Source organism: Kryptolebias marmoratus, linkage group LG8 (assembly GCF_001649575.2).
Source record: "Kryptolebias marmoratus isolate JLee-2015 linkage group LG8, ASM164957v2, whole genome shotgun sequence".
NCBI classification, from domain to species: Eukaryota; Metazoa; Chordata; class Actinopteri; order Cyprinodontiformes; family Rivulidae; genus Kryptolebias; species Kryptolebias marmoratus.
This window is the reverse complement of record NC_051437.1, coordinates 16,683,081-16,708,832: the sequence shown is the minus strand read 5'-3', so window position 1 is coordinate 16,708,832 and position 25,752 is coordinate 16,683,081. Positions and strand designations below refer to the sequence as shown.

Here is a 25,752-nt window from a genome sequence, read left to right as displayed (position 1 = left end):
CTTGTTTGTTTTTTTTTAAAAAAAGATCAGGCCAATTTTGAAAATTATTTTAAAATAAATGTTTGACTATTTTCCCACAAATACAGTATTTTTCTGCATCAAGAAAACCTTTACTTTTGCAGTATCTCCTGCTTGCCAGATCTCTACATTATTTCCTTCATTGGTCAGTTGGGCTACAAGTTTGTTCTTCAAATGATTCTCTGTAAATGCAGAATTAATTTTAGCAAAAAGAACATAAAATAGCCTTGTGCTAAATTTGGTGAATGTAGTAAAATGCTGATATTATTGTTACTCTTTCACCTAAAAACAAAAAGAAACATTTGTATTAGGATAATATAATATTTTCAAGATATTGAGGCAAATCTTCCATCAACAAAGAGGTGTTTTTGCCAGATTTAATGGTCTAACTAGTCAAGCAAAATATCAGCATAATTGTACATATTAAAGCCTGATCGCTCATGAGTTATCCACATTCCTACCCAGATCATCCATGTATGTACATTCTTACTAAATGTTCATTTAAAACATTGTTTAGCTCACAAAATTAAGAATACTCCTGCAAACATATTTTCTGCTTTTTAAATAACTTGTTAGTGTGTGTTCTTCCAGGCGACCTGCCTCTGTGGTCCCATATTTCATGGTAGATCTGACCTCGATGTTTCCCCAGGTAGGACGCGGCCTATTCACTACAACTTTACAACACATGAAAAGAAATTGGCTGCAGAGGCTCCCTGCGGTGGTAATCTACAAGAGATCCAATACTGTGGGTGTTGTAAACACGCAACCACCAACTGGCAGCAATATTTACGAGACACACAAACGGATAGACAGACATACATCCCCTTACCTGTGTGGCTCCTGTGTGCATGTGTGAGGGAGGCCAGACAAAGTGATAGAAGTACACTCCATACACCTACTCCACAAATCCAAGGACCCCGTTCCCGCATTCTGCCAGAAAAAAAAAGAAACAAAAAAAAAAAAAATTGTTTGTTTGTTCACCACTTTGGGTCAATTTGAAATCCCTGATCTTCAAATAACACACTAAAACAATACCAATGACATTTTGTGCAAATATTTATTGTGGTTCGGTGATACTTTGCCCCTTTCTACTGACCCCCTGCAGGTCTGAGCTTTCACTTGAAGACATAATTTTGTTCAGAGATCCATGTTTCCTATCTGTTGCCTCCATCATTTTTTTGTGCCAAGTAGCAGTCAGCAAATAGTTCCATACATCATAAAATTGTTATCATTTTGTATACATGTAGCAATAGTTCTACATTATGATTTGACAAACATTCACGTTAATGGTACATTGTTTATGCTAGATTTGTGTAGATTTGATTTCATATGGCTCTGCTTCAAGTACAAATGCTTCAAGTGCAAGCCCACACAGATCTTAAAGATTAATACTCCCAGCTAGTTTGAAATCACACAAATAAGAACTTCATCAGGAGAAAACTGAATCACTGCTGACAGGCATGGAAGCAAAAACTGCAACCTTTCTCCCAGCTTTGTCAATCAATCCTACTAATTTCCTGCCATCAAGCATGTTAAAGTCTGATCCAAAATTAATTCCCCCTCTTTTTGTATGCCACTTAACTTAATTTCTGTTGTTTTGGAACAAACTTTGACCCAGAGGACCTTTTGGATCACAAAATATGATACACACTAAAAGCAAATGAAACAAAGGTTTAGACTTTTTAGGCAGCAGCTACAAGCTTTGAAACTTTTTTTCACAAATGTGCCAAACATTACATTTATAAGCTAATTGGAACAAAAAAAACAAAGAGACCCATATGAATCAGCACAAAGAATCGGTTCAGCAAGAGAAGAATCTTATTCAGTAACGCTGGTTTATGAAAAGATTTCTTTTTTTTTATATTACATTATTCTGCAGGTAATGTGAAATGATGAGTAAATGCTCACTCTCCCTGCCTAAATGTTGGCTTTTGTTTTCACTGAAGTGAGGGAATGCATAGAAAGCAAGTACTTTATATTCTGAGCACTGAGTAGAACATAAACCTCCACAACAGACAAACAAACTGTCTTTTTTTTTCCACCAGGAGAACAATTTAGTCCGTTTCTTTGTATACATTTGTGCATTTGTGTGAAAAAATGACAAGAAGACACAAAGTCTAGAGTAAATGTATGAGACAACATACAATGTAGAGAGCAGCTTACCATCTGTTATATCTTTTTAAATGATTTATTCACATTAAAAAAAACACATCTCAGTGGAGTTGAAAGGATGTACTATATTTGCTCCAAACACCGCACTACAGTCTGCTCTGCTGCTCCTCTTGGTCACATTTCAAACAAAAAAAAAAAAACTGCACCCTCAGCCAAGAGTAGATTTCTGTGTTGTTTTTGATAAGGGTTGCTTTGCAAAGATCTAATTGAACATGATCTTTTCTTGTACTTCAGAGCCTCCTGTTTTATTACTGAAAGAAAAGCCTGCAAAAGCTTTCACACTAAATTAGAACAGCAGCCAGACTCAACTGGCTGTGTAATACAGCGGCTGAGTATAAAATGTACTTTCTCTGATAAAAAAGGGAAAACTTTGTCGCTCTTTAAATGTCTTTTAGGGCGCTGAATTACTTTTCTTGCAAAGCCAAAAAGCTGTCACAGACAGAACCAAATAAATAAATATTATTGTGAAATCCTTTTTTTAAGGACATGAGCAGATTAACTTGGTACTGATGAGATTACACACACCTGGTTGAATCTGAATATGAGCAGATGCTTTTATATGCGCACACGTGCTATGTTTAGGCATGCAGGCTGTCTGCATACATGTGTGTGTGTGTGTGTGTGTGTGTGTGTGTGTGTGTGTTTTTGCCACAAGGAAGTTTGTGTTAAGTCCTGGCTGGAGTTCTGAGCTTGGTGTGTGAGTCATCTGGCCATGCAGCCAGGCATTTTTAGAACTGCAAGAAGCTGCAAAGCCTGACTGAATAGGCCAAAGCTTTCTTTAGTTAAAGGCTATCACACACTCACATGCACACAAACGCACACACAAAATAAAATAAAAAAATCTGCCACATCATTAAAACCATTGACACATGAAATGATGAACATTAATCATTTCATTACAGTGCAATGTTTTGCTGAAGAACGATGTTCGACATGTACAGCCCATCGAAACACTGTTACAGATGCTGCAGCTAATCAGTTTTTCATGACTCGGATGTATTGTCAGTTTTCCTCTCCTCTCCCATTCATCTCTTCTTGTCTCCTTCAGTTGTCCCGTATCCATCCCCCTCCCTCCTCCTCTCACTCTCACCTATGCACTTCTAGGAGTAAATAATTAGGAAACAAAGCAGAGACGCTGCTGGCTTCCTCTCCAGCTCATTTAGACACACAGCAGTGGTTGTGATCGTGCAGTGCCACTTCATTATGGCTGGTTGTTGGTCTGTCTGCCGCAGAACGAGTGGGTGTGAGATGCAAGAAATGGATTCAGAAAGGAGCAGGGAAAAGGGGAAGGGAAAGAGGAGAGGAGCCAGACGTGTGTTTGTGTGGGTGTATGTGTGGTGTGTGTGTGTCACTACTCAGGAACAAGGGGTTTCTGATCAATAGCATCTGAACCACCTGAGTCTTCATCACTATCAAACTCAGCAGCCAGTGGTGACTCACTCATCAGCACACACACACATACACACAAAACTGCACAAGATAAAAATAAATAAACACTTATTTGAACTGACAAACGAACACAAAGTTGGTGAATTTTGTGATCCAGTTTCATGGGAATGACTTGTAAAAAACTGTATCACACCTGTCTCCATCTAATTGTGATTTGTTTCTGCAGGACATTCAAATGCTGCAACCAGATTCCACAAATCAGCCATCTCGAATTCCAGTAAGGAAGCAGCATTTGATCATCTTTATTATGTTGCTTTCATTACACTGAGCACGGGAAAGAGAAAGAGAGACAGTGTTGGAGAAAGAATTGTGTTCTCCGATGATTTCTGCAGTCTGTTCCATCTCTTTAATTAGTCCCATTGGAGTGCCCTCCCCGCTCCACGCGGCTGATCAGTTTCCTCTCCATAACTTCCAGTCTGCATTTCTGTGTGTGCACATGTGGGCATGTGTGTTTATATGCATCTAAGCTAAAGCCAGACAGACAGCCATCTCCTGGGCATATTATGAGCTCCGGTTGGGCTCCCAGTGGTCGAGAAGAAAATGTAGTGGAATTGCATTAATATTCAAGGAGTTTCCTTTTTCTGAGATAACAACCATTTGTAAAATAGTTCTCTCTGCATCGATCTCTGTAGCAATTAGCATGAAGTGATTCATCTAACACAACAAGCATGGTGTTAAGATATAACCCCATCTCCACAAAAGCCTGGCTGCCTTTTATAATACTGTGATTTTAATCTCTGTAAGTAACATCACTCCTGAAATGAAATAAAATGCTTTAAGGCAGCAGCTTGTGTTGCAGTAGGAACGTAACCTGCTCAGGGTTCATGTCAGGGTGCTTTTATTCAGCCTGTTTGGTTCAGTTAAAACAGCGTCCAGAACATTTGGCTTGCAGAGCAATTAATATGAAAGCCAAATAACTAAGATCACATAGTTGTAGTGCTTTATCACTGCACTGCAAGCACAGGATGTTTGTTTTTTTTTTTAAAAAAAAGCCATATTATTAACGGTGCTTGAAAAATTTCAAGCCATGACACCATACAATTTTTTTTTGCTCAAAAGAACAATGTATGAGTTCAGCAAAATTATTGTTTTTATGTGCTGATTGTGGTATGTAATAGCTCTAAATGGGTGGGAGGTTTTTACCACATTTTTTGTCTTTTATTTATTACAGTTTTATTTTTTATCAGGAAGATAAAATCTTGAGGTTGGTATGCGACAGTACACACAAAAACTCATTAAGTAAAAACATCTGTAATTTATAAAGAATGCAGAAATAATAGCAAAACAAGAGTAATCCATGGTCACTGTCATCGCAGTTTCAAAAGACGCAATAGCAGTCAGTTGTAACATTTGCACAGATTTAATAGCTTCCAGGTTATTTTTTTAAAAAATGCCTCCCTTGAATTTTGCTACATTTCATTTTATGCAAAACAGAAAGAAAGAAAGAAAAAAAGAAGAAGCCTACATTTAGAAATGTCCTTTGTCTCAATTTAGTTTAAGCTTTAGTAATGGACTGAATGTATGAGTGCTGGAAGTTTAAATAATAACTCCTCATACTATAAAAAAATTGTAGGATTGGATATAAAAGCAGACCAAGAATGGCTAAAATCTGAAAAAACGCCAAATGCTAAGGTTATGGAAGATCAAAGGGCAGCATGTCTGCAGTTACAGATAAACACATGTGGGTCAGCTGAAACATCACCAGCTGAAATGTCAAATTATTTAAAAGGTGAGCTGTAACATTAACCATTTATATATATTTTTTTCTTTCTAATTTTCTAAACACAAAATATCAGGTCATTTGGTGGTCAGACTGCAAACAGATTTTCTTACATGTCTCTCAAACATAAGGTTAAAAATAACCCAGCAAAATTACAGATTTAAGCTTTTATTGCATTTCTGAAAACGTTACAACTTTTCTGGAACTTAGTTTAGTATGATTATGAAAATGCTTCAAATAGCTGGGTCAGCTTGTAAGCTGGAACTTTAGAGAAGGTGTATGGGGTAACAACAGCAGAATCCATTTAAAACTTAAGTACTTTTTACGTGTCAGTTTTAATATGATGCTGACTGTTTGGTTCCAATTCTTTTTCCCAATTTTATTCTTGCACACAGACATGGAAATATTGCTGTGTAGATGTTCTTATTATAGTATGTATTCGAAGTCTGAAGGACATGTTCCATAAATACCCAGTAGGCCTGGCAGACAAAGCTTCCCCAGTAAATAAATTGGCAAGTATGAGGGCATCTCTCCCCAGCTGAGTTTGCCCATGAGACTAATATATATGTAACAGTTTTTTTATACAGAAAAAAGACTAACATTTAGAATAAGCACATTTAGAATGACACTGATGTACAAGCAAAAAAAGCCTCAAATGTTATAGGACTGTTTGACTTGTTTACTCCACATAAACAGAAGTCACTAAGTTCATTCCCAGCAGAAGATAAAAGTTGAAAGAGGATGATTTGTCAGAGGAAATCTGTGTATTCTTGAAAATTAATGGACGTACTTGTTTGGGAGCCAGAGTCAGGGCGGCGAGGACTCTAATTGCAACCTCGAGAGATTTTGCTTGATTACGCTTCCCTGATCCCGCCACAAGCATGTCCGTGTGTTTCATTAATCAAACCCACAGTTTGGCTTTTGCAGATAAATTGACTCAATGTGACCTGTGGAGAAAGCCAGTGGCTTCAAATTAAGCCTCCAATTTAACTAGAATTGTGGAAAGCCAGCACTAAGATGTGAGTGTGTGTGTGGAAAGGGTAAAAATGGTAAAAAGAGTGAGAGAAAATGAGGAGTGGGAAGCTTTTAGCATTTTCCCCTCTATTCCTCAACCTTTTATTCCTCCGTTAACAATACTCTATGACTTCAGCAGAGTGCTCATCACAGACTTGACATTCTCATCTTTCAAATCAGCTTTTGCTGCTGCCGCTTCATGTGCGTTTCCAACACATCCCTAAAGCTCGTTTCGACCCAATGGTGTCACACTCCATTCATCTCCGTCCTCTCTCCGTCTCTTGCCCTGTCTCTGTCTGCTGATCGCTGTGCTAACCTGGAGAACTCACGGCACCGCGAGGTACAATCCTGATGTCACTACCAATTCATCGTACATGACACAGCTACCCATAAAACATCCTCGGGTCAAACGGGCACAGCAGCGCGTGCGCTCGTAGAAACAACACGCTGCAGAGTTTCTGCTGACAGGACAGATTTAAACAGCCATGTCTGTCTGTGAGCCTTTCTATCGCCCACAAGTCCAACAGCAGCACACAATGAAAGGATAAGAGAATTGTCATCTCTCACCTATGACCGTGAGCTACACCATCGCTGTAAGCTGACTTAACTCTGCAAAAATAACATCAAAGTCTCTTTCTCTGTAGAATACACGGTACATTATATTTATTTTTGACCATACCTCAATTTTCCGCAAGGTTCTTGAGCATTTGCAGAAAGATCTTTGAAGAAAAATACAGAAAAGGGGAATCTGTTGAAGCTTTGGAGTTGAGGAAATATGTTGAAGGAAAAGGTAAATACCCTCCGTCATGTGCTCCCCATTGATGGGATAAGTGAAGTGTCTGGCATTGTCGAACGCAGAGGAAGAAAGAAATACTAATCCAGGTGCTGAAAATGGCGTCTTAATTTAATTTTAATCCAGGTTTAATTGCCTTCATGCCACTGACAGACATGACTGTAGGCAATATGCTTTTAGGATTTGTCCTATTATTTTAAAGGCGAAATCCCACTGGAGAAAAAATGTATTCAAATTTGCCTTTTACTTAAGTATAATAATCACATGTCTGCAACAGGATGGCGGATATAGTGAATTAATTTATTTACTTTCAGTTTGAGTCATCTAATGTTGTCTTTTCCAGCTATATTTCCAATGCCAGCAGCAGTACAGATCTGTAGTTTGAACAAAAGAAGACACCTGTAAGTGTGATTTTGGACACTTAGATGTGTGAGCAAAAACCGTCAGTAGACATAGCCACAACAGAGGAACAAAATGGAACAATTTTAAGCTACACATCTTTGTTATACTGACATACAAGATCCAGTGTGCAGAAGATTAAAAGTTCCAAGCTGTACATTTTGTACAACATTTACCATTTCACTGAGAGAAACAACCTGCTTTAATGCAGGATATATTTATGTCACATAAAAAAAGGTCCACTTTCTTTTTTTGGATATTGCACATTTATCATTGTCACGACCCGGCAAACAGGGGTAAAGAAGACAAAAGCAGAGACACGCCAGTTTAAATGGTCAATTTAAAATACTTTATTGGATTAGAAGAACTTTAGCCTAAAGTAATAAAACAAAAGAAGCAACTGAAACTGTGTGAACATCACTAATTTAGTGTGCATGTGAATAAAAAGTAAGTGTGTGAGAGCCGTGGGGTGCAAATAAAACAAGTAATGAAAAAGAGAATAAAACTATAACTACAGAGCTGCCTGCTGCAGGAGGAGAAGGAGGCAAAGATGGAAGAACCAGCAAAGTTAAATACACTGGGAGCCCTGGTCTCCTCATGATTCTCAGTTTACACAAACAATTAAAACAGGCAAAGGCAGGAGTCACCACATTTTGTGACAAAAGTGGTTAAAAGGCAGTTTTAGGTACCTTAAAGACAATAAAAATTCTTCAAATAGTATTCACTATTTGTTACAAATGTTGGACATTATATTATTTATAAGTGTAAGTAACTAGTTGACTGGATGGCTTACAACCATGATGTGGAATTCTGTTTTAAAATCAGATGCCCCTTGGTTGGGATCATCGCAGCACAGTAAGAACAAAAAGCCTCAATGCAACACTTTAAGCCTGTGTTTTCCAATGATGCAAAAATTCTGCAGAATTAGTGCAATACACTCTGAGGTAAAACAGAACTTTTCCAATGAACTGAAAGTCTTATTGAACAGGTAAAAAAGTACAGTGTGTAATGAGTTCATGAGTTTTGTTTTTGGTTTCTGCTTTGTCTTGTTTTTAGGGATTTTTGTATTTGTTTTCTGGGTTTTTGGTTTAGTGCTTGTCTTTGTTTTTCATTACCTACTTGCCCTCAGTCTGCTCCTGCTTTCCTGTCACACCCATCTCCACCTGTCTACAATCCTCATTACTCACCTGTGCCTACTTCTCTTGATTTCCCTCTGTCTTTAAAATCCGGTCTTTTGTTTCACTTCCTCGCCAGTTCATTGCTTCAGGTACGGTCCTTGCCTTTTGCAACACTTCTAGTTTTGCCATGCCCTGCCTCTCTTTTGGATTCTGTTATTGTTAGTGTTTGCTGCCATGTCAGCCTTTTGTTTTCTAGTTAATTTAAATAAATCAGTTTTTATTTTAAGATGAGTCTGCGTATTGGGTTCGCCACGCTTTCCCCACGTCATGATACAGTGAGAATCTTGTCAATGTTCTAATATTCTAATCAATAAATTACTGCAGATTAGATTAATATCCTTAATGACAGAATTGAAAAGTAAAAGGCTGAAAGACCTCCAGTTATTGTATTTGTTGTTCCTGTACTCGCTGAAGGAGGAGAATGCTCTCTCAATTTTCCCAGCCAACCGAGGGATGATTTCATATGTCCATCTCCCAGACAGACAGGTGAAAGTGACCGGCAGTAAAAGCACTTAGTCCTCCTATATGCGCTTCTCTCTGTGCTTCCTAACTTAATTTTTTATCACAGTGTAGTTTTTCAGAGCAGCTGTGCTTTTTGTTTTCTCCTCCACCCTCAGCTGGTATATTTAGATTTCAACTCTCCTCTTCCATTTCTGTCCCTTCCTCTGTTTTTGTTCCAATCAATTCTGCCTGGTTACATTCATCATGCCCTATTTGCAACAGATGGTTCACATGGAACACTGCTGGTAATGGACCGCAGATGAACACAGTCGTAAGTAGGGATGCACCAAAAACACATTTTTTTTAAAACTGAGTACGAATACAAGTACTTACATTTGAGTACTTGCCAATATTGAGCACAAAGACGAGCACTTGAAAATAAGAGGAGCTTACTTTTTTGTGTTAACTCCTCGAATGGAGCCAGGATAGTAACAGTCTTTTCCAAAAGCACCCATTGGTGAGCTGTGAGATTGTCAAGGAGCTTCTGTTTAGATCTGTATATTTCCAGGACCCTCTTCTGCTCAGTGAGAGTCAGAAGCTATTTCCCACTGCTATCAGCAAACTCTTTGAACTCAGCATCATGTTTTTGTTTTTTTTTTAGACGTTTAATCAAATTGCTTGTGTTGTAAGTGCTAGATTTTTGTCACTCTTCTTATTTCATTTGGTAACAATTGTTCATTTTGAAATACCTCCACACGTCTTCTTCTTCTTCTGGAAATGTTTATTGGCAGTTAGCAAACAACTTTATGGCGCATAACTGCTACCATCTAGTAAGGAGTGTGGATCAGGACAGCCAACCAAAATTATAATAAAAAAAAAAAAATTAACAAAAACATAAAAACATACTAGTATCAGTATTGGTGCATTCCTTGACAATAAAAACATAAACTTCTTCATAAAAAAACCACCTGATCCAAAAGTAGCAATGTGCATTACTATAAAATAGCTTTTGCATGAATCACAATTAATAATTTGAGACTGAAGTATTTTTAAGACAGAAAAAAATCTATTTTGAAACTGACGATGCTTTGAACAGTTTTACTGACTGCTGATAACGTCACAAAACCCCATTTCAAAAAATTTAAACTTCCCCTTTAAATCCTGTTTATGGTTGCAGAAGGCTGGTGCCTACATAGCCAACAAACAAGAGATGGGGTACACCCTGAACGGACCATCTGTCCATCACAGGGCCTCATACAGCTAGATAACTATGCACACACATACACACACACACACACACACACACGTCGACCTCCAGTTAACCTAACATGCATGCTTTTTTTGGTCTGTGAGAGGAAACTGAAATACCAGGAGAAAACCCCACATACAAAAGGGAGAACATGTAAAGTCCAAACAAGAAGGTTGCTGCCAAAGCAACCGTCTTGCTGTGAAGCGATAGAGCCAAACATTGTGCAGCTCTATTTACTAGTTTGTGTGTAACACCTGATACACAATTGAATTTATTCTTTGTGTGTCAATCAAGAACATTTTTGTGCTGTTGGATATATTTTTGGTATGTTAGGGTATCCTCAATTAATAAATACTTTAAAAGGGGAGAACTGCACTAGATAGGAGAAAGGGTATTAGCTCTTTCTTTCTTTCTTTCTTTCTTTCTTTCTTTCTTTCTTTCTTTCTTTCTTTCTTTCTTTCTTTCTTTCTTTCTTAATAGCAAAATAACACGAGGACAACACTGGGTCGTCTCATTTGAGAGCTTCAGTCCTCTCTGGTCTCATTCTGTAACTATAATCTTCAGACCTATTTCTCTGCCCTACATGCATAATTTTGTAAATGAAGCATCTGCTTGGGTGGTCCCTGTAGGCCGATGTGCATCAAGCTCAGGCTGTGCAGAATACACACCACCATTTTAAATCAGTTCTAACAGCAGTCCCCAAAATTATGTAGCACACGACAGCTCTGTTTCCAAAGCTGCAAACCGTGTACTAATTGTTAATGTTTAAACATGTGAAGCCTTGCTAAATAAATGGTGAGCAGGACGTGAAGCAGGTTGGTACAGGGTTTCATTAATAAATGTGAAAAAAGAAGCTGAACAACATTTTGTCAGACACGAGCCTTGGCCAGCAGAAACAAATCTGTATTTTCTGGGAATTTTTCCTAAATTAGGACAAGCTTTCATCAACTGTACAGATAAACAATATACCAAGAAATCAAATGACGGATAAAAAAAGCTGCAGAAACAAATGGATTTTAGTTTATTTTTGGTCAAATTTCTCATGCTTGAAATTACCAGCATGTATTCTGTGTTTCGATAGTAACGTAAGTTTTGGTCTATTGACAGAAAAGAACGAAGAAAATTCAATTTAATGGAAAAAGAAAATTACTGTGAAGGCATTTTAATACAAAACAGCTTCTGAGGCAGTAAAAACCCTAGTCAAAGCAGATCTATTAAACACTTTAAGTAGTATTGAAGTAATTCACTTCACGCTGTGTTTTAATATTTCTACTTTTAGCTTCAGTTTCAATAGAATTTGCTCTAAAATAGAAAGTGTTAAGAATTACTGACTTCTCTTGCTATTGTTGTTTTTATTAGAAAAGAAACGGGACAAGGAAACCCCAGTCACTGTGAAGAAATTTATAACAATGACATTCATTTGTTTAGAAAGTGGTGACTGGATAATTTTTTATTTATAATAAAAGGGCAAAAAAAAAAAGGTTCTTGAAAGTCAGTACATTCTAGGTTAAAAATATAAACAAACCAACAAATCATATTCTGTTTTTTTTCCCACAAAAGCCAGACATTTCGGTTCAACTTTGCTGTCAAAATCTGTTCATTTCTGCTTTCAGACAGATTTAAAAGGAAGCTTCTACTTTCCGTACAATAACGAGGGGCTGTCATCTCCATTAACGTTTTCTTCTCTGCACCTCCCCTCCTCCTGTCTTGCGCTTCCGCACACAAAAGGAGCTAACCCTCCTCTTTATATAACCCCTTTCTTTATCTGTGTCTCTCCTCCTCAGATAAACTCCTCGTGTCTTTTCTATTTCTTCTCGCAGTCTGGTGCACATAACTTATGCATGCTGTTTTCATACAGGTTGCCAGGATTAGGTGTGTTATCTGTGTGCACACTCGTCATGTGTTTGTGCACAGACGCCGGTGTGATGCATTTTTACAACCGGCAGCTGTAGATAGCTGCAGATAAGTAATGGTGTATAACTCATCCTAATAATGCAGCAGGGAAGCAGCAGGTAAGGTCAACACATGAGACAGTGGTGGAAGCCAAACTGCAAGGACGCACACACAAACACACATATAAATAAATTCAGGCACATAAACATGCACCCTACCAATCTGTATGTCATTCCCAATCCACACCCTCCCATATTTTGTTGCAACCTCTTTTTTTTTTTTACTTTTTTGATGCATCAATTCACTTTTCCTCATTTCCTTCCTGTCTTTTGTAACTTCTCCTCTTTATCTGTCCTTCTGTAATATGCTGATAATGTTGGAGGTCAGTTGACACACTAAAAAAAGAGGGCTGATGAATGGATCCATGATCACTTTCTGTAATTACAATGTTAACTGAAGTGTTAGCTGTCCAGCTATCTGCAAGTTTGTGTGTGTGTGTGTGTGTGTGTGTGTGTGTGTGTGTTCTTTCTGTAATATGCAAGTCAGCTCCCAACAGATGCAGCTGCCATATCAGCATCTACAACAACAGATGGACTCCAGTTTTACACACACGAACACACACATGCAAAAGCTCCATCACACATTTATCATAGTCTGAGGTAACAAAAATTAAAAGCAGCGTGCAGCGTACTAGAAATTCCACTGTTAGTGTGTGTGTGCGAATAAAAATTGTGTGGGTTTTGTCTTGATCCAAAATCAGTTGTTTTCATTGGGATGGATGGGTTAGTAACTAAACGTTTAACCGCAATCTATCCTGTCATAGGAAATTTCACTCAGCAGGATCCTCCTTGTGCTGCCAGTGTCTCTGGCAGATGCGGGGACTGGCACACGTAGACGGGCCAAAACTCCCATCAGAACTTATTGCCAACAGATCGGTATGAGCTATTGACTTCTTTACACGTTCCTCCATCAGTCATGGTAATGGAGAAGCGGCGCCTACCCGGGCAGATCAGCAGCTGGCCTGGCAGGAATCAGAAGCAGCCAGACAAGCAACAAACAAGGAGAGCTTTGTTGTTGTTGTTGCTTTATTATTTATTTTTTAGCCTCACTCATGAAGGGAATGTCAGAAAACAAGATAGTCATGAAGAGTGCCAAAGCATTCTCACGATTTCTTGTTTATTTTTTATACTTTTATAAATGTCAGGCTGACGTAAAGTTTATTTATTTATTTTTGTTTCTTTCTTTTGTTCCTCCCTCCCCCAAAAAGTTATAAGGAGCAGTGGACAACAACATGAGCAAGAGATAGTTCAGATTCGTTTCAAGCAGGTTTCTGTGCAGAAGTCATGCGTCAGTATCGTACCTGCTTTAGACGGCAATCAGACTGATTTCATATTGGAGAATCAGGAAAACGGTCTTATAGAGTAGTCTAGCTAAGAGCTACTCAGACTTAAACCTATTTTGAGATGGATTTTAGCCATCTACTGTAGATCAAACCTCAGCAGTTCAAGCAGAAGCTATGTTGTTGGATTTTTACACTGTGGGGCTTTTGGATCAGATAGTCATGCAGACTGTTTTGTGATGTGGTGTTTCACACGGAAAATACTGCAAAGAAAAGCAGACCGTGATTCAACCTGGCTGTTCTTCGGTCCTAAATAACAACAGGATTTTATGTAAGCAATTGTCTGATTCCAAAGCATTGTTTTAAAAAAGCTTTCACCTGAATCTGTATGGAAATTTTAGAGGTTCACATGGCAAAAAAGTTTCCTGAATTATCCTTAACTTTTCCCTGATTCTCTAAACTGAAATCACGTTGACTCCTGTTTGCTGCGGATATCACTGACTTCTGATGACAACAACACAAAACCCCGCTTTAGGAAATTTGAGCTTTAAGAATCACCTTTAAAATCACTATAAACTGCTTTGTGAGACCTCTTTTGCATTTTCAAAATATTTCTTTTATGAAGATGTTTTAAACTCTGCTCTCTGACACTTGGATGAAAACAGCAGTGATAAGGCAGGGGGGAAAAAAAAAAGTTAAACCGTTTCTGTTTGAATCCAAGAGTAATTTTGGTTTCTACAGCTTGCTAATCGGAGCAGATGCTCCTGCATTGTCACTGTAAGCTGAGTAAATCATTTATATTGCTTGTGCCAGTGAAATACATACAAACTGTTACCATGGATGTGCAATATACTTGAAGAAACTCAGCTAGGACTCACTAATCAAATTTTAAGCTGCGTCTGAAGAAACATGCATGCGCATTATTTGCACATGAGTGAATGTGTCTTAAGGTTTTCTGTGCGTCTGTGTGTGTCAGGCAGAAAGACACATTCACACAGAGAGGAGGTGTGTGTGTGTCTAGTTGATATTCCAGGGTGGCTTGTTGTGACTGTGGTTTCCCACAATTCTTATCAGAGCTGTGATCACAGAAAACTGGTCTCCTCTAATAGAACACATCCCTCCCTCACACTGTCAGGGACTCACACATACACACTCGCAGACACACACACAGTCATCTGCCTCGTGTTTCTCTGATGGCGATTCCCTTCCCTGAGTCTAATTCAGTCTTCAAGACAACACCAAAGTATGTGCAGCCAGGAACATGGATGCAATTTGGAACAATCTGAAGTGAGTATGTCTGCCTTATGAATAAAGAATTTAGTTTTTTTTATTTGTTTGTTTGTTTGTTTCTTCCTTTGGAAGTCCTGCTCATAGCAAGCAAAGGAAATCTGTCTTGGGATGGATAAAACAATTGCTGGCTTAGAAAAACTGAAAACAAAAAACAAAAAATGCTGTTGCAAATACACCACAAAGCACCAGGGAGAGAAAGACATGCAATATTCAGTGGAGAAAGCAAAGAGGTCGACATTTTGAAGATTTGGTGGCGGGATAAGAGGGGTGAAAAAAGCAAATGGCTGCCAGGTCCTGCTTGAGTTTGACTCCTTCAGGCTGCTGTTTCACCCCTGAGATGGGAATACCCTTGCACCTGCTTTTTTGAGAAATAGCCTAATTGACAAGTTACTGATGTAGCGTAGCAAGTCGAAGTATATACGATGTGTGCTCATGTTAAAGCTGCACAGCATTTCTAGAGCTGTGAGGTAGATTTTCATGCTGAGGAATGCACCACAGAGAAGTAGAAAGTGGTTCAAAAAATACTTTGATAACAAAATCTTGTTCAGATTTTGGCCTTGCTTCATTCTGGGAAATGTGTCCTAGTTAGTAGCCCCTTTCTTAGTGTACACACACATACGCACCCCCACACAGCACTTTTCACTCTGTTACAAACACACATAAACACTCCTACTCTACTAATGAAGAACCTGCCTTCTCACTTGGGATTTCACTCCCCTTATGTGTGTTTTTTTTTCTATACTTTTAACACATCATTTTATCCTATCTTCTCCCTTCCCTTACACATTCCCTTGACAGCTTCTAGTCTCCAGAGATTAAACATTTGACGTGTTTCACTCAAGCATATCCAGGCTGGCAAATTCAAAATCCTAACACACACACGAGTATAAGTAAAGTGTAAAAAAACAAGTGCCTTTCCTAAAAACAAGCCAACAAATGTATGGATACTGCCACAAAATGCAGATGAAACAAGCAGTTAAAATGATGCAAGAGTAAATTCAAACTGTGTCAACTGCAATGATTAATGCAGTATTTTTCCATCGATGATCTGTACTAAACAAACTAACCTGCAGAAATGGTGCCCCCCAACAGCCCAAATACACAGTAAGTGATATAAATTATTTGCTTAATACTCACTAGATTTCAGTAGGTGTAACAATCTGTTTCTACTGTAGAATGGATCAACCAACTGCCCACCTGAGTGGACCAACACATTTTAGCCTTTCTGCAATGTTCCTGCTTTTTTTTAGCCTCAACTTTGACTGACAGTGAATGGAGCTCCTGATGTGTTTGCTAAGAAAAAAAAGCTCCAAATGAGAATACAGCATTTCTTTGAAGATTCTAATTGCCCCCCCAAATTATGGCCTGTCAGACAAACAATTATCTATTGTCCCTGTCAGTCAACGATCAACAATGTTACATAAAAAAACACTTCCAGAAATATGGCTCAAAGTTCATCAGATTGGATAAACAGTGCCCCCAGTGGTCGAATGTGTCATAAACTGAATCCCTGGAGAATTTCTCACACGTCACATTTTACCTTTAACAACTTTTACTGTGCTATAGGTCACAAGAGGTAGTTACAGTAAACTAATTAAACTATTATTAGGCACCATTCTTCAATGTGAGTTAACCAGTAGCTGCCGAAGCATTTAAATATTTTACCTTGGTAAATAATCACAGCAGTATAAAATTACTCCAAAACAAGTAAAACTCTACGTTAGTAAAAGAACAAGTAACCTCTGACTTCCACACACCTGATTTTAATTTTGATGATGTCATTACTTATATGCATAAACATAACGATGTAATAAAACTGCTGTCACTGTTTACCATTTAAATCTTTTCTGCAGCTGAACTGGAGCCACAAATCCTCCCTTTGATTGCCTCTCTCTGTTTAGAAAAGCAAACAAAAATGCAAAGTGGTATCCTTTTACATTTCCACCAGGCAAAATGCAACACAGTCCCCTTTGGGCATAACACCGCTGTTGTTGTTATTATGCCGACACCAGCAGTTTTACACGGCTCGTTTTCCCCTAAAAGAGGGTGGGGCTATTTGAAAGAGAAAAAACTGATGTGACGTTGCGCCACTCCCTCAGTTGTTAACATTAATGAAATAATGAGTGAAGGTCATTGTTACAAACAAGGTTTTTACATGTAATGGTTCACTCATTGCTGAAGTTTATTCCAGCTGTTCAGCATATGCGTAGAAACTAGGCAGATAATATATATTTAATGTCCTCTCATCAAACATAAATACACTCAGTCAGGTTTGTCTTACAACATGAATATTCAAAAATGTACCAAGTTAGAATAAAAATATAATTCCTTTGGACATGTATTAATATTAATATTGACAATAGAATTTTGCATTTAACTGCTCCATCTCCCTCTTATCAGGATGTCTCTAATCAGTGTTGTTGGATGAACGTCTTCTTCATTAAAAAAAATACTGGCTCAAAGGTTTATTGTTAAAACCAAAAGCTTATGCCAAGATGTGCCCGCACATGCAGTTCTGGAAGCACCACGCAGGAGCCCACTTCTCAACCAAACAGCGAGTTCAGATCTCAACATTCAGGGAGGTGAGAAGAGAGAAATGAGAAAGCAACTTAAGTGAAAACTTTGAGACCTTATGCCTTTACTATTTTTTTTCTCGCTTAACATGATACATAATTGTAAGTCTAGCTGAGATAACAACACCTATGCTGCCTTTCTTTACACAAACTCACGGCTTAAAACTAGAGAAAAAAAAGGTTTTATACAAAATTAAATGTGGGAAGAAAGTATGTGTGTTTTAATCTAAAAAAAATTCAATATATAGGCCTATATATATATCTTGTTGGCATAAACAAGAATCTAAACACATTGTTTATAATTTTAATCTTTTACCTAGCTGAAATACAACAGGACCAAGCCAAGCTCAAACTAGATCACACACCCACTGATAACGGCAAAAAATATGTGGTTCAAGGCTACAACCTTTCTAAGACATCTGCACAATGTTGTGGTTGACCGAACCACAAAGGAAGAGCAGCTCTGGTCACTTTTAGGCTGACCTAAACAGAATATGTGTATCCAAGTGAACGGATGTCAATCATTCCACAATTCTGCACCTGTTGCAGCAGTACAATACTCCTGTAACTGTTGGAGACTGCACAGTTTTTTTTTTTTTAAATCCCCTCAACCACAGGAAGAATTTCAATCTGCTGATTCTGTTAGAGGCCACAACAGACCTGCCACTGGAATAACAAAAATGAGAGTGCACTGACAAAGATTTCTGAGCATTTGTAGCTTTGTATGATTTTTATCCCTAAAACTGTATTTTTTTTCCTCTTGCAGAAAAACATGAAACAAGTAATAGACATCATGAGATGGTCTACTTTAGAGCACAATTTTTATTTTCATTTTATTTTTGTAACCTAAGCCTTAATCTCACAAAATAAAAAAAAATAAGAAAGGGGTTGAATTAGGGACCTTATTGACTCTGGGACATTCAGATCCACACATTCCAACAAATCAGATAAATGTTTGTGTTATGTGTTTGTTAAAATTGGTACGTTATTTTATGTGTTTCACAAACTGCTGCAACGCTGTTTCAATGCAAGAAAGTAAATAAAGTAGTCTTTGTAATGCATATAACATCCTGATAGTCCACTAGAAGTAACTTATTTTATGCACAAACCTACTGAGAGCAACAATTGAACCATGATCTTGTTAAACCTGTTCCTTTTTCAGGCTTTTAAGTTGTAGTTAGTGTGCCCCCTCTTAGACTCTAGAGGTACTTAAAACTACAAAATAGGTAAGTATTAACAGAAGAGCTTTGTCATTTTCTGCATGAAAATGTGGTATTTATTTCATTTGGGTGGGCATTTAAATATTCCTCTAATGTTAGGAATGCATAAAAACTGAAAACAAAACAAAACCCCACAAAGATAAAAACAAAACGAACTAAAGAAGAAATGTTCTGGGAAAGCTGTGACGTTTATTGACTTCTCATTTGTTCAGTGATCCATAATGAATAGAGGCTGATTATTTGTTCGTGTTTTGCTGATTGTCTTGTTGCTTCCATTCACTCCCTGAGCAGCTTGTAAAGCAACAGCGGTTTCGAAGCAAATACTGTATGCTTTAGTGCAAATGTGGTTTACATTTTATTGAAAACAAAACTACAGAAAAGTTTAAATGCACTTTATAAAAAAATCATTAAAAAGACTCATGAATAAAAACATATTGTTTCAAACTTAAGTGGGTTATTCAATACACATGAAGTGTTTGGGAACTTGTGCAGCAGAAATGTCCTGCCGTGCCAGTGACAGATTTGCATTTGCCCCTCACTGGTTTTACTGTCTAGCAGCTGTAGTTAGCCAGAGGGTGCCATCTTATACAGTATTCACTAAAAACAACAACAGACAAATAGCTAAGTGATCACTGAAATATGAAAAAAAAAAAATACCCCCAAAAAAGATAGACTGCTTAAAAAGTTTGTATTCATGTGACGGGTGTATGCTCAATTGCGCATCTGAATGCTGTCATCTCCGGAGGTCTATAATCAGGCGTAATCAGGTGATGTGAATGGGGTAAGTCTGCATGTGTTATTCTTGAAAAGCTCAGCAGGAATCAGGTTTAATTATGGACACACACAGATGCCCACACACACACACACACAAACAGCCAGCATCCCTTTGCTCCTGGAAGCATATTGCCAAAATAAACAGCAACACTCCTGTCAACACAGAAAGCTCTTACTGCAAGCACAAAAAATCAGACCCACACCTGATTGTGACAACTACACAAGTCTAAATCCACACACACACACACACACAGACATGCACGCACATTTGTTCACTCTGTAAACACATCTGGCAAGCAGAGGTGCGCAGAGACCCACAGCAGGGAGAAGAGGATCAGTCGGGTATTGATATTACAAGCACACATGCATACATCCCATTTCTGCTGTTTCGCTATCATTCCTTCTTTCTTTTTCCCTCCATCACACACAGACACACACTCCGCACCCCTGACAGAGATGCAGACTGTTACTGACAAGCTGATTTCCTGGCAGCCATTGTCTCCTCACCTCTTAATCCTGGCTTTAGAAGGTGTGCAGTGTTGACTTCGGAGACCAGTGTATGAGATCCTCTCATATCTGACCTTTAACACAGGCAGACCAGAGCAGGTAAAGGTCTACAGCTCCCCAGTGGCATGCATAGATTTGATATTGCACACAAAACCAAGAGCAGGAGAGGGAGAAAAATAGTGTACTGGCACAAAAGGAGAATCCTTGAATAAAAGCTTCATAGCCACTGAGAAAAGTAGGTTCTTTTTGTTTTTTCTTTCTTTTTAAAATCATCTATTCAGATTCACAGGTTTTTAAAAGGAGCTTTGTAGCCATCAAAATATAGTACCAAAAACTCTGAAATGGTTTGAATCTCTTAGAATATTCATAATCATTTGTGCGCGTCACATTTTTAAAATAGTGACTAAAATAAACTTTGGGGTTGAGTAGATCAGGTTTTTCATGCCTCATTTGAAGATCACCTTCAAAGAAAACCACATTTTATTCTTGGTAACATGACTACTAGCTTTTTGAACATGCTAAAGAAAAGATTGTGAATGAGCATCATGACAAAGTTTTTTGTTTGTTTTTTGTTTCAGCAGCAGTATTCTAACAAAAAGTGGAAATCAGTAGTGATGTTTACTTTAGCCAACAGTAGGGATATATGAACAGCTGATTTACTACAATTATTAAGCTCAAATGTTCATCAGTTTTTATAATCAGAAGGTGAAGACCTAGTATGCATAAACACAGCAGTTTGCTTCCTGAAGCTACAAATCTTGCTGCTGTCCCAAGGATTTGTATTTTCGTAGCATTTCATTTGTTGCACATGTTCTATGCTGAAATAAGTACTACCTTCATTTTGATAAACTATTCTCTGTCTTTCTTTAGAATGAAAATAAAGCAGTTCGTACTTCAATAACGGAATTCAGAATAAAGGGATTAGACCCAATTCATGGCCAATCGTCCCACTTGACCATTTGTTCAACCATAAGGCCGTTGTGTTGTACATTTTGTCATCTGCAACGTCCTGCATCCAGGCCAAAATCTGTGGCTGTACAGACTGTGTGCTCTAAGAATGCATGTGTGATGATAAAACTTCCATTCAAAAAGTACACATCACACAAAAGATACACAAAAGGACACAAACAAAAAGCACTTGTGAGTCAAACCCATAGAATGGATATATGAATAGGTAGCACTTCCAAATGTCCCCACCTCTTCTCGAACTGAAGCCAGCAGGACCCAGTTTATGGGCACTGCAATGTTGGATTTGCTAAACCATAGCCTGTTTTAAGTCTCGCCTTCTTTCTTGGACACAATCATGGCATCACCTTATAATTTTTAAGCATGAAACAACTAATTACAGCAAAACATATCAGAAAAAATAATAGTCAACACCTGAAAAAATGTCTCAGGTCTACTTTTAATTTTACTAATGGCAATGTTCTGTTCATGGAGGCGGGATGGACTTATAACCTGTACTAGAGCCAGCTGACAAGAAAGCTGATCCCATTCCAGCTTCAACTTCTGGGTTCCTGTCAGAGATCTGGACATATATGGTCTATGATCACACCATGAACATAAAAAAGGAGAAAAAAAACAGGGACACTATTTTGTGGAGACAAACACTATTACTCACATTTGGACAATTATAGACTCAGGGATCTGAGAGACAAAAACCAAAATGCACTGAGATTCTGCTGAGAAATTGTGTGTTTTGTGATTCATAATTAAACACTCAAAGGTTGACAGCTGGGAAATTTATTGAGACAATTATAATACAGTTTAACATAGTTTGGACAGTCTTGAAATCTGGGTTGGTCTTTCTCTGAGACAACATTACACTTGTCTTCACAAATCCACGTTTTCATGACATTGGTAGTCATTCTGACACCAAGCAAGGTGTCGCACACCGAGGCATTAAACTAACCAAAGCATTGTTATTCAAACTAAATTGTTCTTGAGTTTCATTTGCATTTTTTTCAGGTCCCTACAAAAGTCACTTCAGCTACTTATTTTCTTTCTTCTACACAGACGACAAACAAGAGTGTTATCACCACCTACCAGGATAGAGTGTAAACTGTGGTGCTGCTAACTAAAACAAATGTGTATGTTGACACTGAAAGCACGTGGGAGCCTTTAGTTTGTGCTTGATATATCTGGAAAATGTTTGATCTGAATAAAGTCTAAATAGTTCACAGGAAAAAAGTTCAGTGTTCAGTGTTGGATGCAGATCTTGTACATAGTTTAGAGTTCACAGAGACAAAGTATTCCTCCATGCTGTGAAAGTCAACTTCACTTCTATAAAATAATATTTTTAATCAATGCCACTGAAGGAGGTAGTATATGCCATGGTTCTGGGTTCACCCTTTGCTTTTTTTAGCTCTTTAATTTGAACCTTTAAATTAATTATATCCTATATCTATCTTTACTTACCTTTGTATAGGTAATATTCCTCCAAAATAGCTTTATTCACTCTTAAATATCTTCCTTTTGCAGTTCTTGTTATCCATTAATTTCGACGTTTTGTGTTTTAGGTTTAAAATTTGCTTGCTCTTTGCTCCCTTTGTTCTGTTTCGCTTGGAGCTCCATAGGTTTAGTGAATCCTTTCAGCGATGTTCTGTATGACATGTTTTGCAGAGCGAGCAGTCATGTAATTTACCGAAAATTAGTTCCCATTAGAAAAACAAGTGCTTCGGCATTCGTAAAACATCTGACAGTCAAGTAATGATGCATTGTTCTGTCAGATCGCAAAAAATGACTCTCTTACAGTCTCATTTTGTCTTTTTGTGCTTCTCATTATCTGTACCAGTGACTATTTGAGGTTGCTTGACAAATAATTCAGTCTACAGTGAATCCAGTCTGTTGTGAAGACTGTAAAATACATTTAAACTATCCTGAGAAAACACCCCCAAGGTTGTTAAAGGCAAGAAGGAACACCATTAACAGCCAAGAGGAAAATGAAACCACTTTGTGTAGAGGACACGTGTTACATTTTTTAAGACTCTATGATGTTTTTAAGACAGTTTAGCTAAACTTCCCCAGACCATTTCAGGTATGTTGTAGAGTTTCCATACAAAAAGGAATAATAATAATAATAATAATAATAATAATAATAATAATAATAATAATAATAATAATAATAATAATAATAAACTTTTAGGTAAAAATTATTATTATGATTATTAAGTAATGAAGCTTTGATAGAATTAAAACAACTTGGGCTTTTTTCTGAAACAGTTGGTGTGGCATCATGGTGTGTGTTATTCAAAGGCCTTTCACAAACCCTAAAGTTCCCCCTGCCTTAGAGAAGGATAATCGACAAGGACAAGCTTTGACTTGCCACCCAAACCCCTGCCACCTGCCACACAGGTCCATCAGCCAGGGGTGTCATGTCTGTCAGGGCCACCGTGATCCGGGTAGCTGGTGACCAAGCAGTTTAATCTCCAACAGATTCCCACCACCTGGCTCTGCTGGCATCACACCAAGCCCCGCAGACCTACAATCTGCCAGCTCCTATTGTCACATTGCAGAAGATTCAACACAGGACCCAAACCGGAGATGAATGGATGAGGACACAGATAAAGCACTAAGGACATGTTGGATTTTTTTTTTTTTTAATTTTGAGCTATAAAAGTGTTTGAACATGTCACCTACTGTATCCCTCTGATGGGCTCTGCTTTGTTCAGGGTACAGTTGGAGCTGTGGGTGTACCTAAGGCAGTAGTGTTGCTTAACTGTTTGTGTGAATACATAAAGATTTGCCTCAGGGGAGGATTTGCCTCTGGGTCTTTGATTACAAGCTCACAGTCAGGCGTTCAGTTCAACACAATTGTTAGATTTCCTTGAAGCAATGAATCATACAGCCTCCAGTTGGATCTAACCAATTGTTTCATTGTGGCTGACTGTCCTTTCATTTGTTGTGAATGTTTAACAACAATTTATGAGTTAAAGCTTCAAAGTTTCGGTAAAAAGGGAAACACATTTTTGTAGAAGTTTTATAGAATAGTAAACATCATTTTTTGTGTTGCCAGTGAGCCAAAAGAGGTGCAACTGAATGCACTGGATTGCACAAACAGAATCTGTAACAAATCCTGGACACTGCAGCTTTGTCTCTTGATCTTCCAAATCTTTATTTCAGACCATTATTGGACTTTTTCCACAAGCAGAAATCAAACATATGCCCAAAGAAACATTGTATTTTTGAGTTCACATACAAACTCACACACACACACACAGGTCTGTTTATGATCGTGAACTGTAAATTTCTGACAGACAGATAAGGTTGTAAAACTGTGTGCTCTCAAGCAGAATAGTGTGAATAAATCAAACAGGTTACATCTGTTGGGCTGCTGTGAGACCACTCACACCAACAAACTGACAACATAGAAATAATAAAAAAAGAATAAATCCAACCAGAAAGAGCTGCAGAAAATGATTAATTTTATTTCTGCTTGACGGATCTTTTAAAAATATATACTTTAGTTTATTTTCACTAAACACATTAATAACCAGACAAAACAGAAAAAACATGAAAAAAAAAATTAATGTATAAACAAATAAAACATCAGCTATGGATTAAAAATGGTTGGTCACCCTCTTGTTCTGAGATGTGTTTCCACATTAATCCTTTTTAGCGTATAGAAACATCTGAATAGTATTTTAAATGTTTGCTACATTATTTTTTAATTTAGAAAACTGAATTGTATCATCTGCTAAAAAAAATAAGTAAAAAAGTCAAATATTCTTTCTTTTTCTTTTACTGAATTCTTCACTCTTTCCTCAGCAGTTTACTGTATTATCATTTCTTACACTTAAATATTTCCAGATCATGTTTCTCATTTAGCAACTTGCTAAACTGAAGCAGTTCTGTTTAACATGAAAATGCTAAAAGACTAAATTAGGATTAATAAAACAAGTTTCGAATTTACCTCTCAACATGCGTCTATAATTAGATATTTTGAAGCCTTGGAAATTTCCTTCATTAACCTTTATAGCATGAAATCCCTTTGAATTAGACTAAATGGAGTTGACTTAAATTGAGGCGTGTTTGGTTAAAAGATGGGAGAGAAAAGCACACCTGTAAACACTAATAACACACAGCCACAGTCTGATCAAATCACTTTCACAGCGACTAATAATAGCCCACACTGATCCATAAATCATGGTTATGAAGCAAAAAAAAGAAGACATTTGCACCAAGTCTTCTGGTTCTTTCTGTTCCACAGTTGCAACTGATTGGAGAAAGTTAACCGATACCCGCACTTGGTCCCAACAGAACAGCATCTTCATGACTCAATGTTATCACACTGTGAAGCAAATGAGGAGCTTGTGTTTGCGCTGCACTCATCCAGCATTTGAAAACAGAAGGGCAGAGTCAGACAATTGGAGAAGCCAGATTAAAATAGATGAGTGTAAGACAAGAACAGAAGCCAAGAAGAGCAGAGCCGTGGGGAGAGGAAGACAGACACAGAGAGACAGAGGAATGCTTAGTAGGTGGGGACCGTGAAAAGCTTTTGTTCTCTGAACTTGGAGTGGTTAGGGAGGGAGCGCTTGGCAGTTGCTTCAAAGCAACAACTCTAAATCAATCTTTTATGGCTTGTCCAAACAAACTCACAGAGAAAGATACACACACACACACACACACGGACACAGGAAAGGGCATTCACACAATAGGAGACACTTTGTACCATCTAGGTTCTGCTGTTAAAAAAATATATAGGTTTTCACTTCTTATATATA

General features: G+C 37.8%; 1 protein-coding gene across 1 annotated transcript in view; it reads right to left on the bottom strand.

The window, feature by feature from the left end:
- Window positions 1-25,752, bottom strand: part of LOC108235180 (chemokine-like protein TAFA-2) — an 81,720-nt gene that overhangs the window by 40,879 nt on the left and 15,089 nt on the right. Inside the window, exon 2 of the mRNA XM_017415008.3 lies at window positions 848-948. Coding sequence (XP_017270497.1) covers window positions 848-947 — 100 coding nt within the window. The 5' untranslated portion in view covers window position 948. The remainder of the gene's footprint in view (window positions 1-847; window positions 949-25,752) is intronic.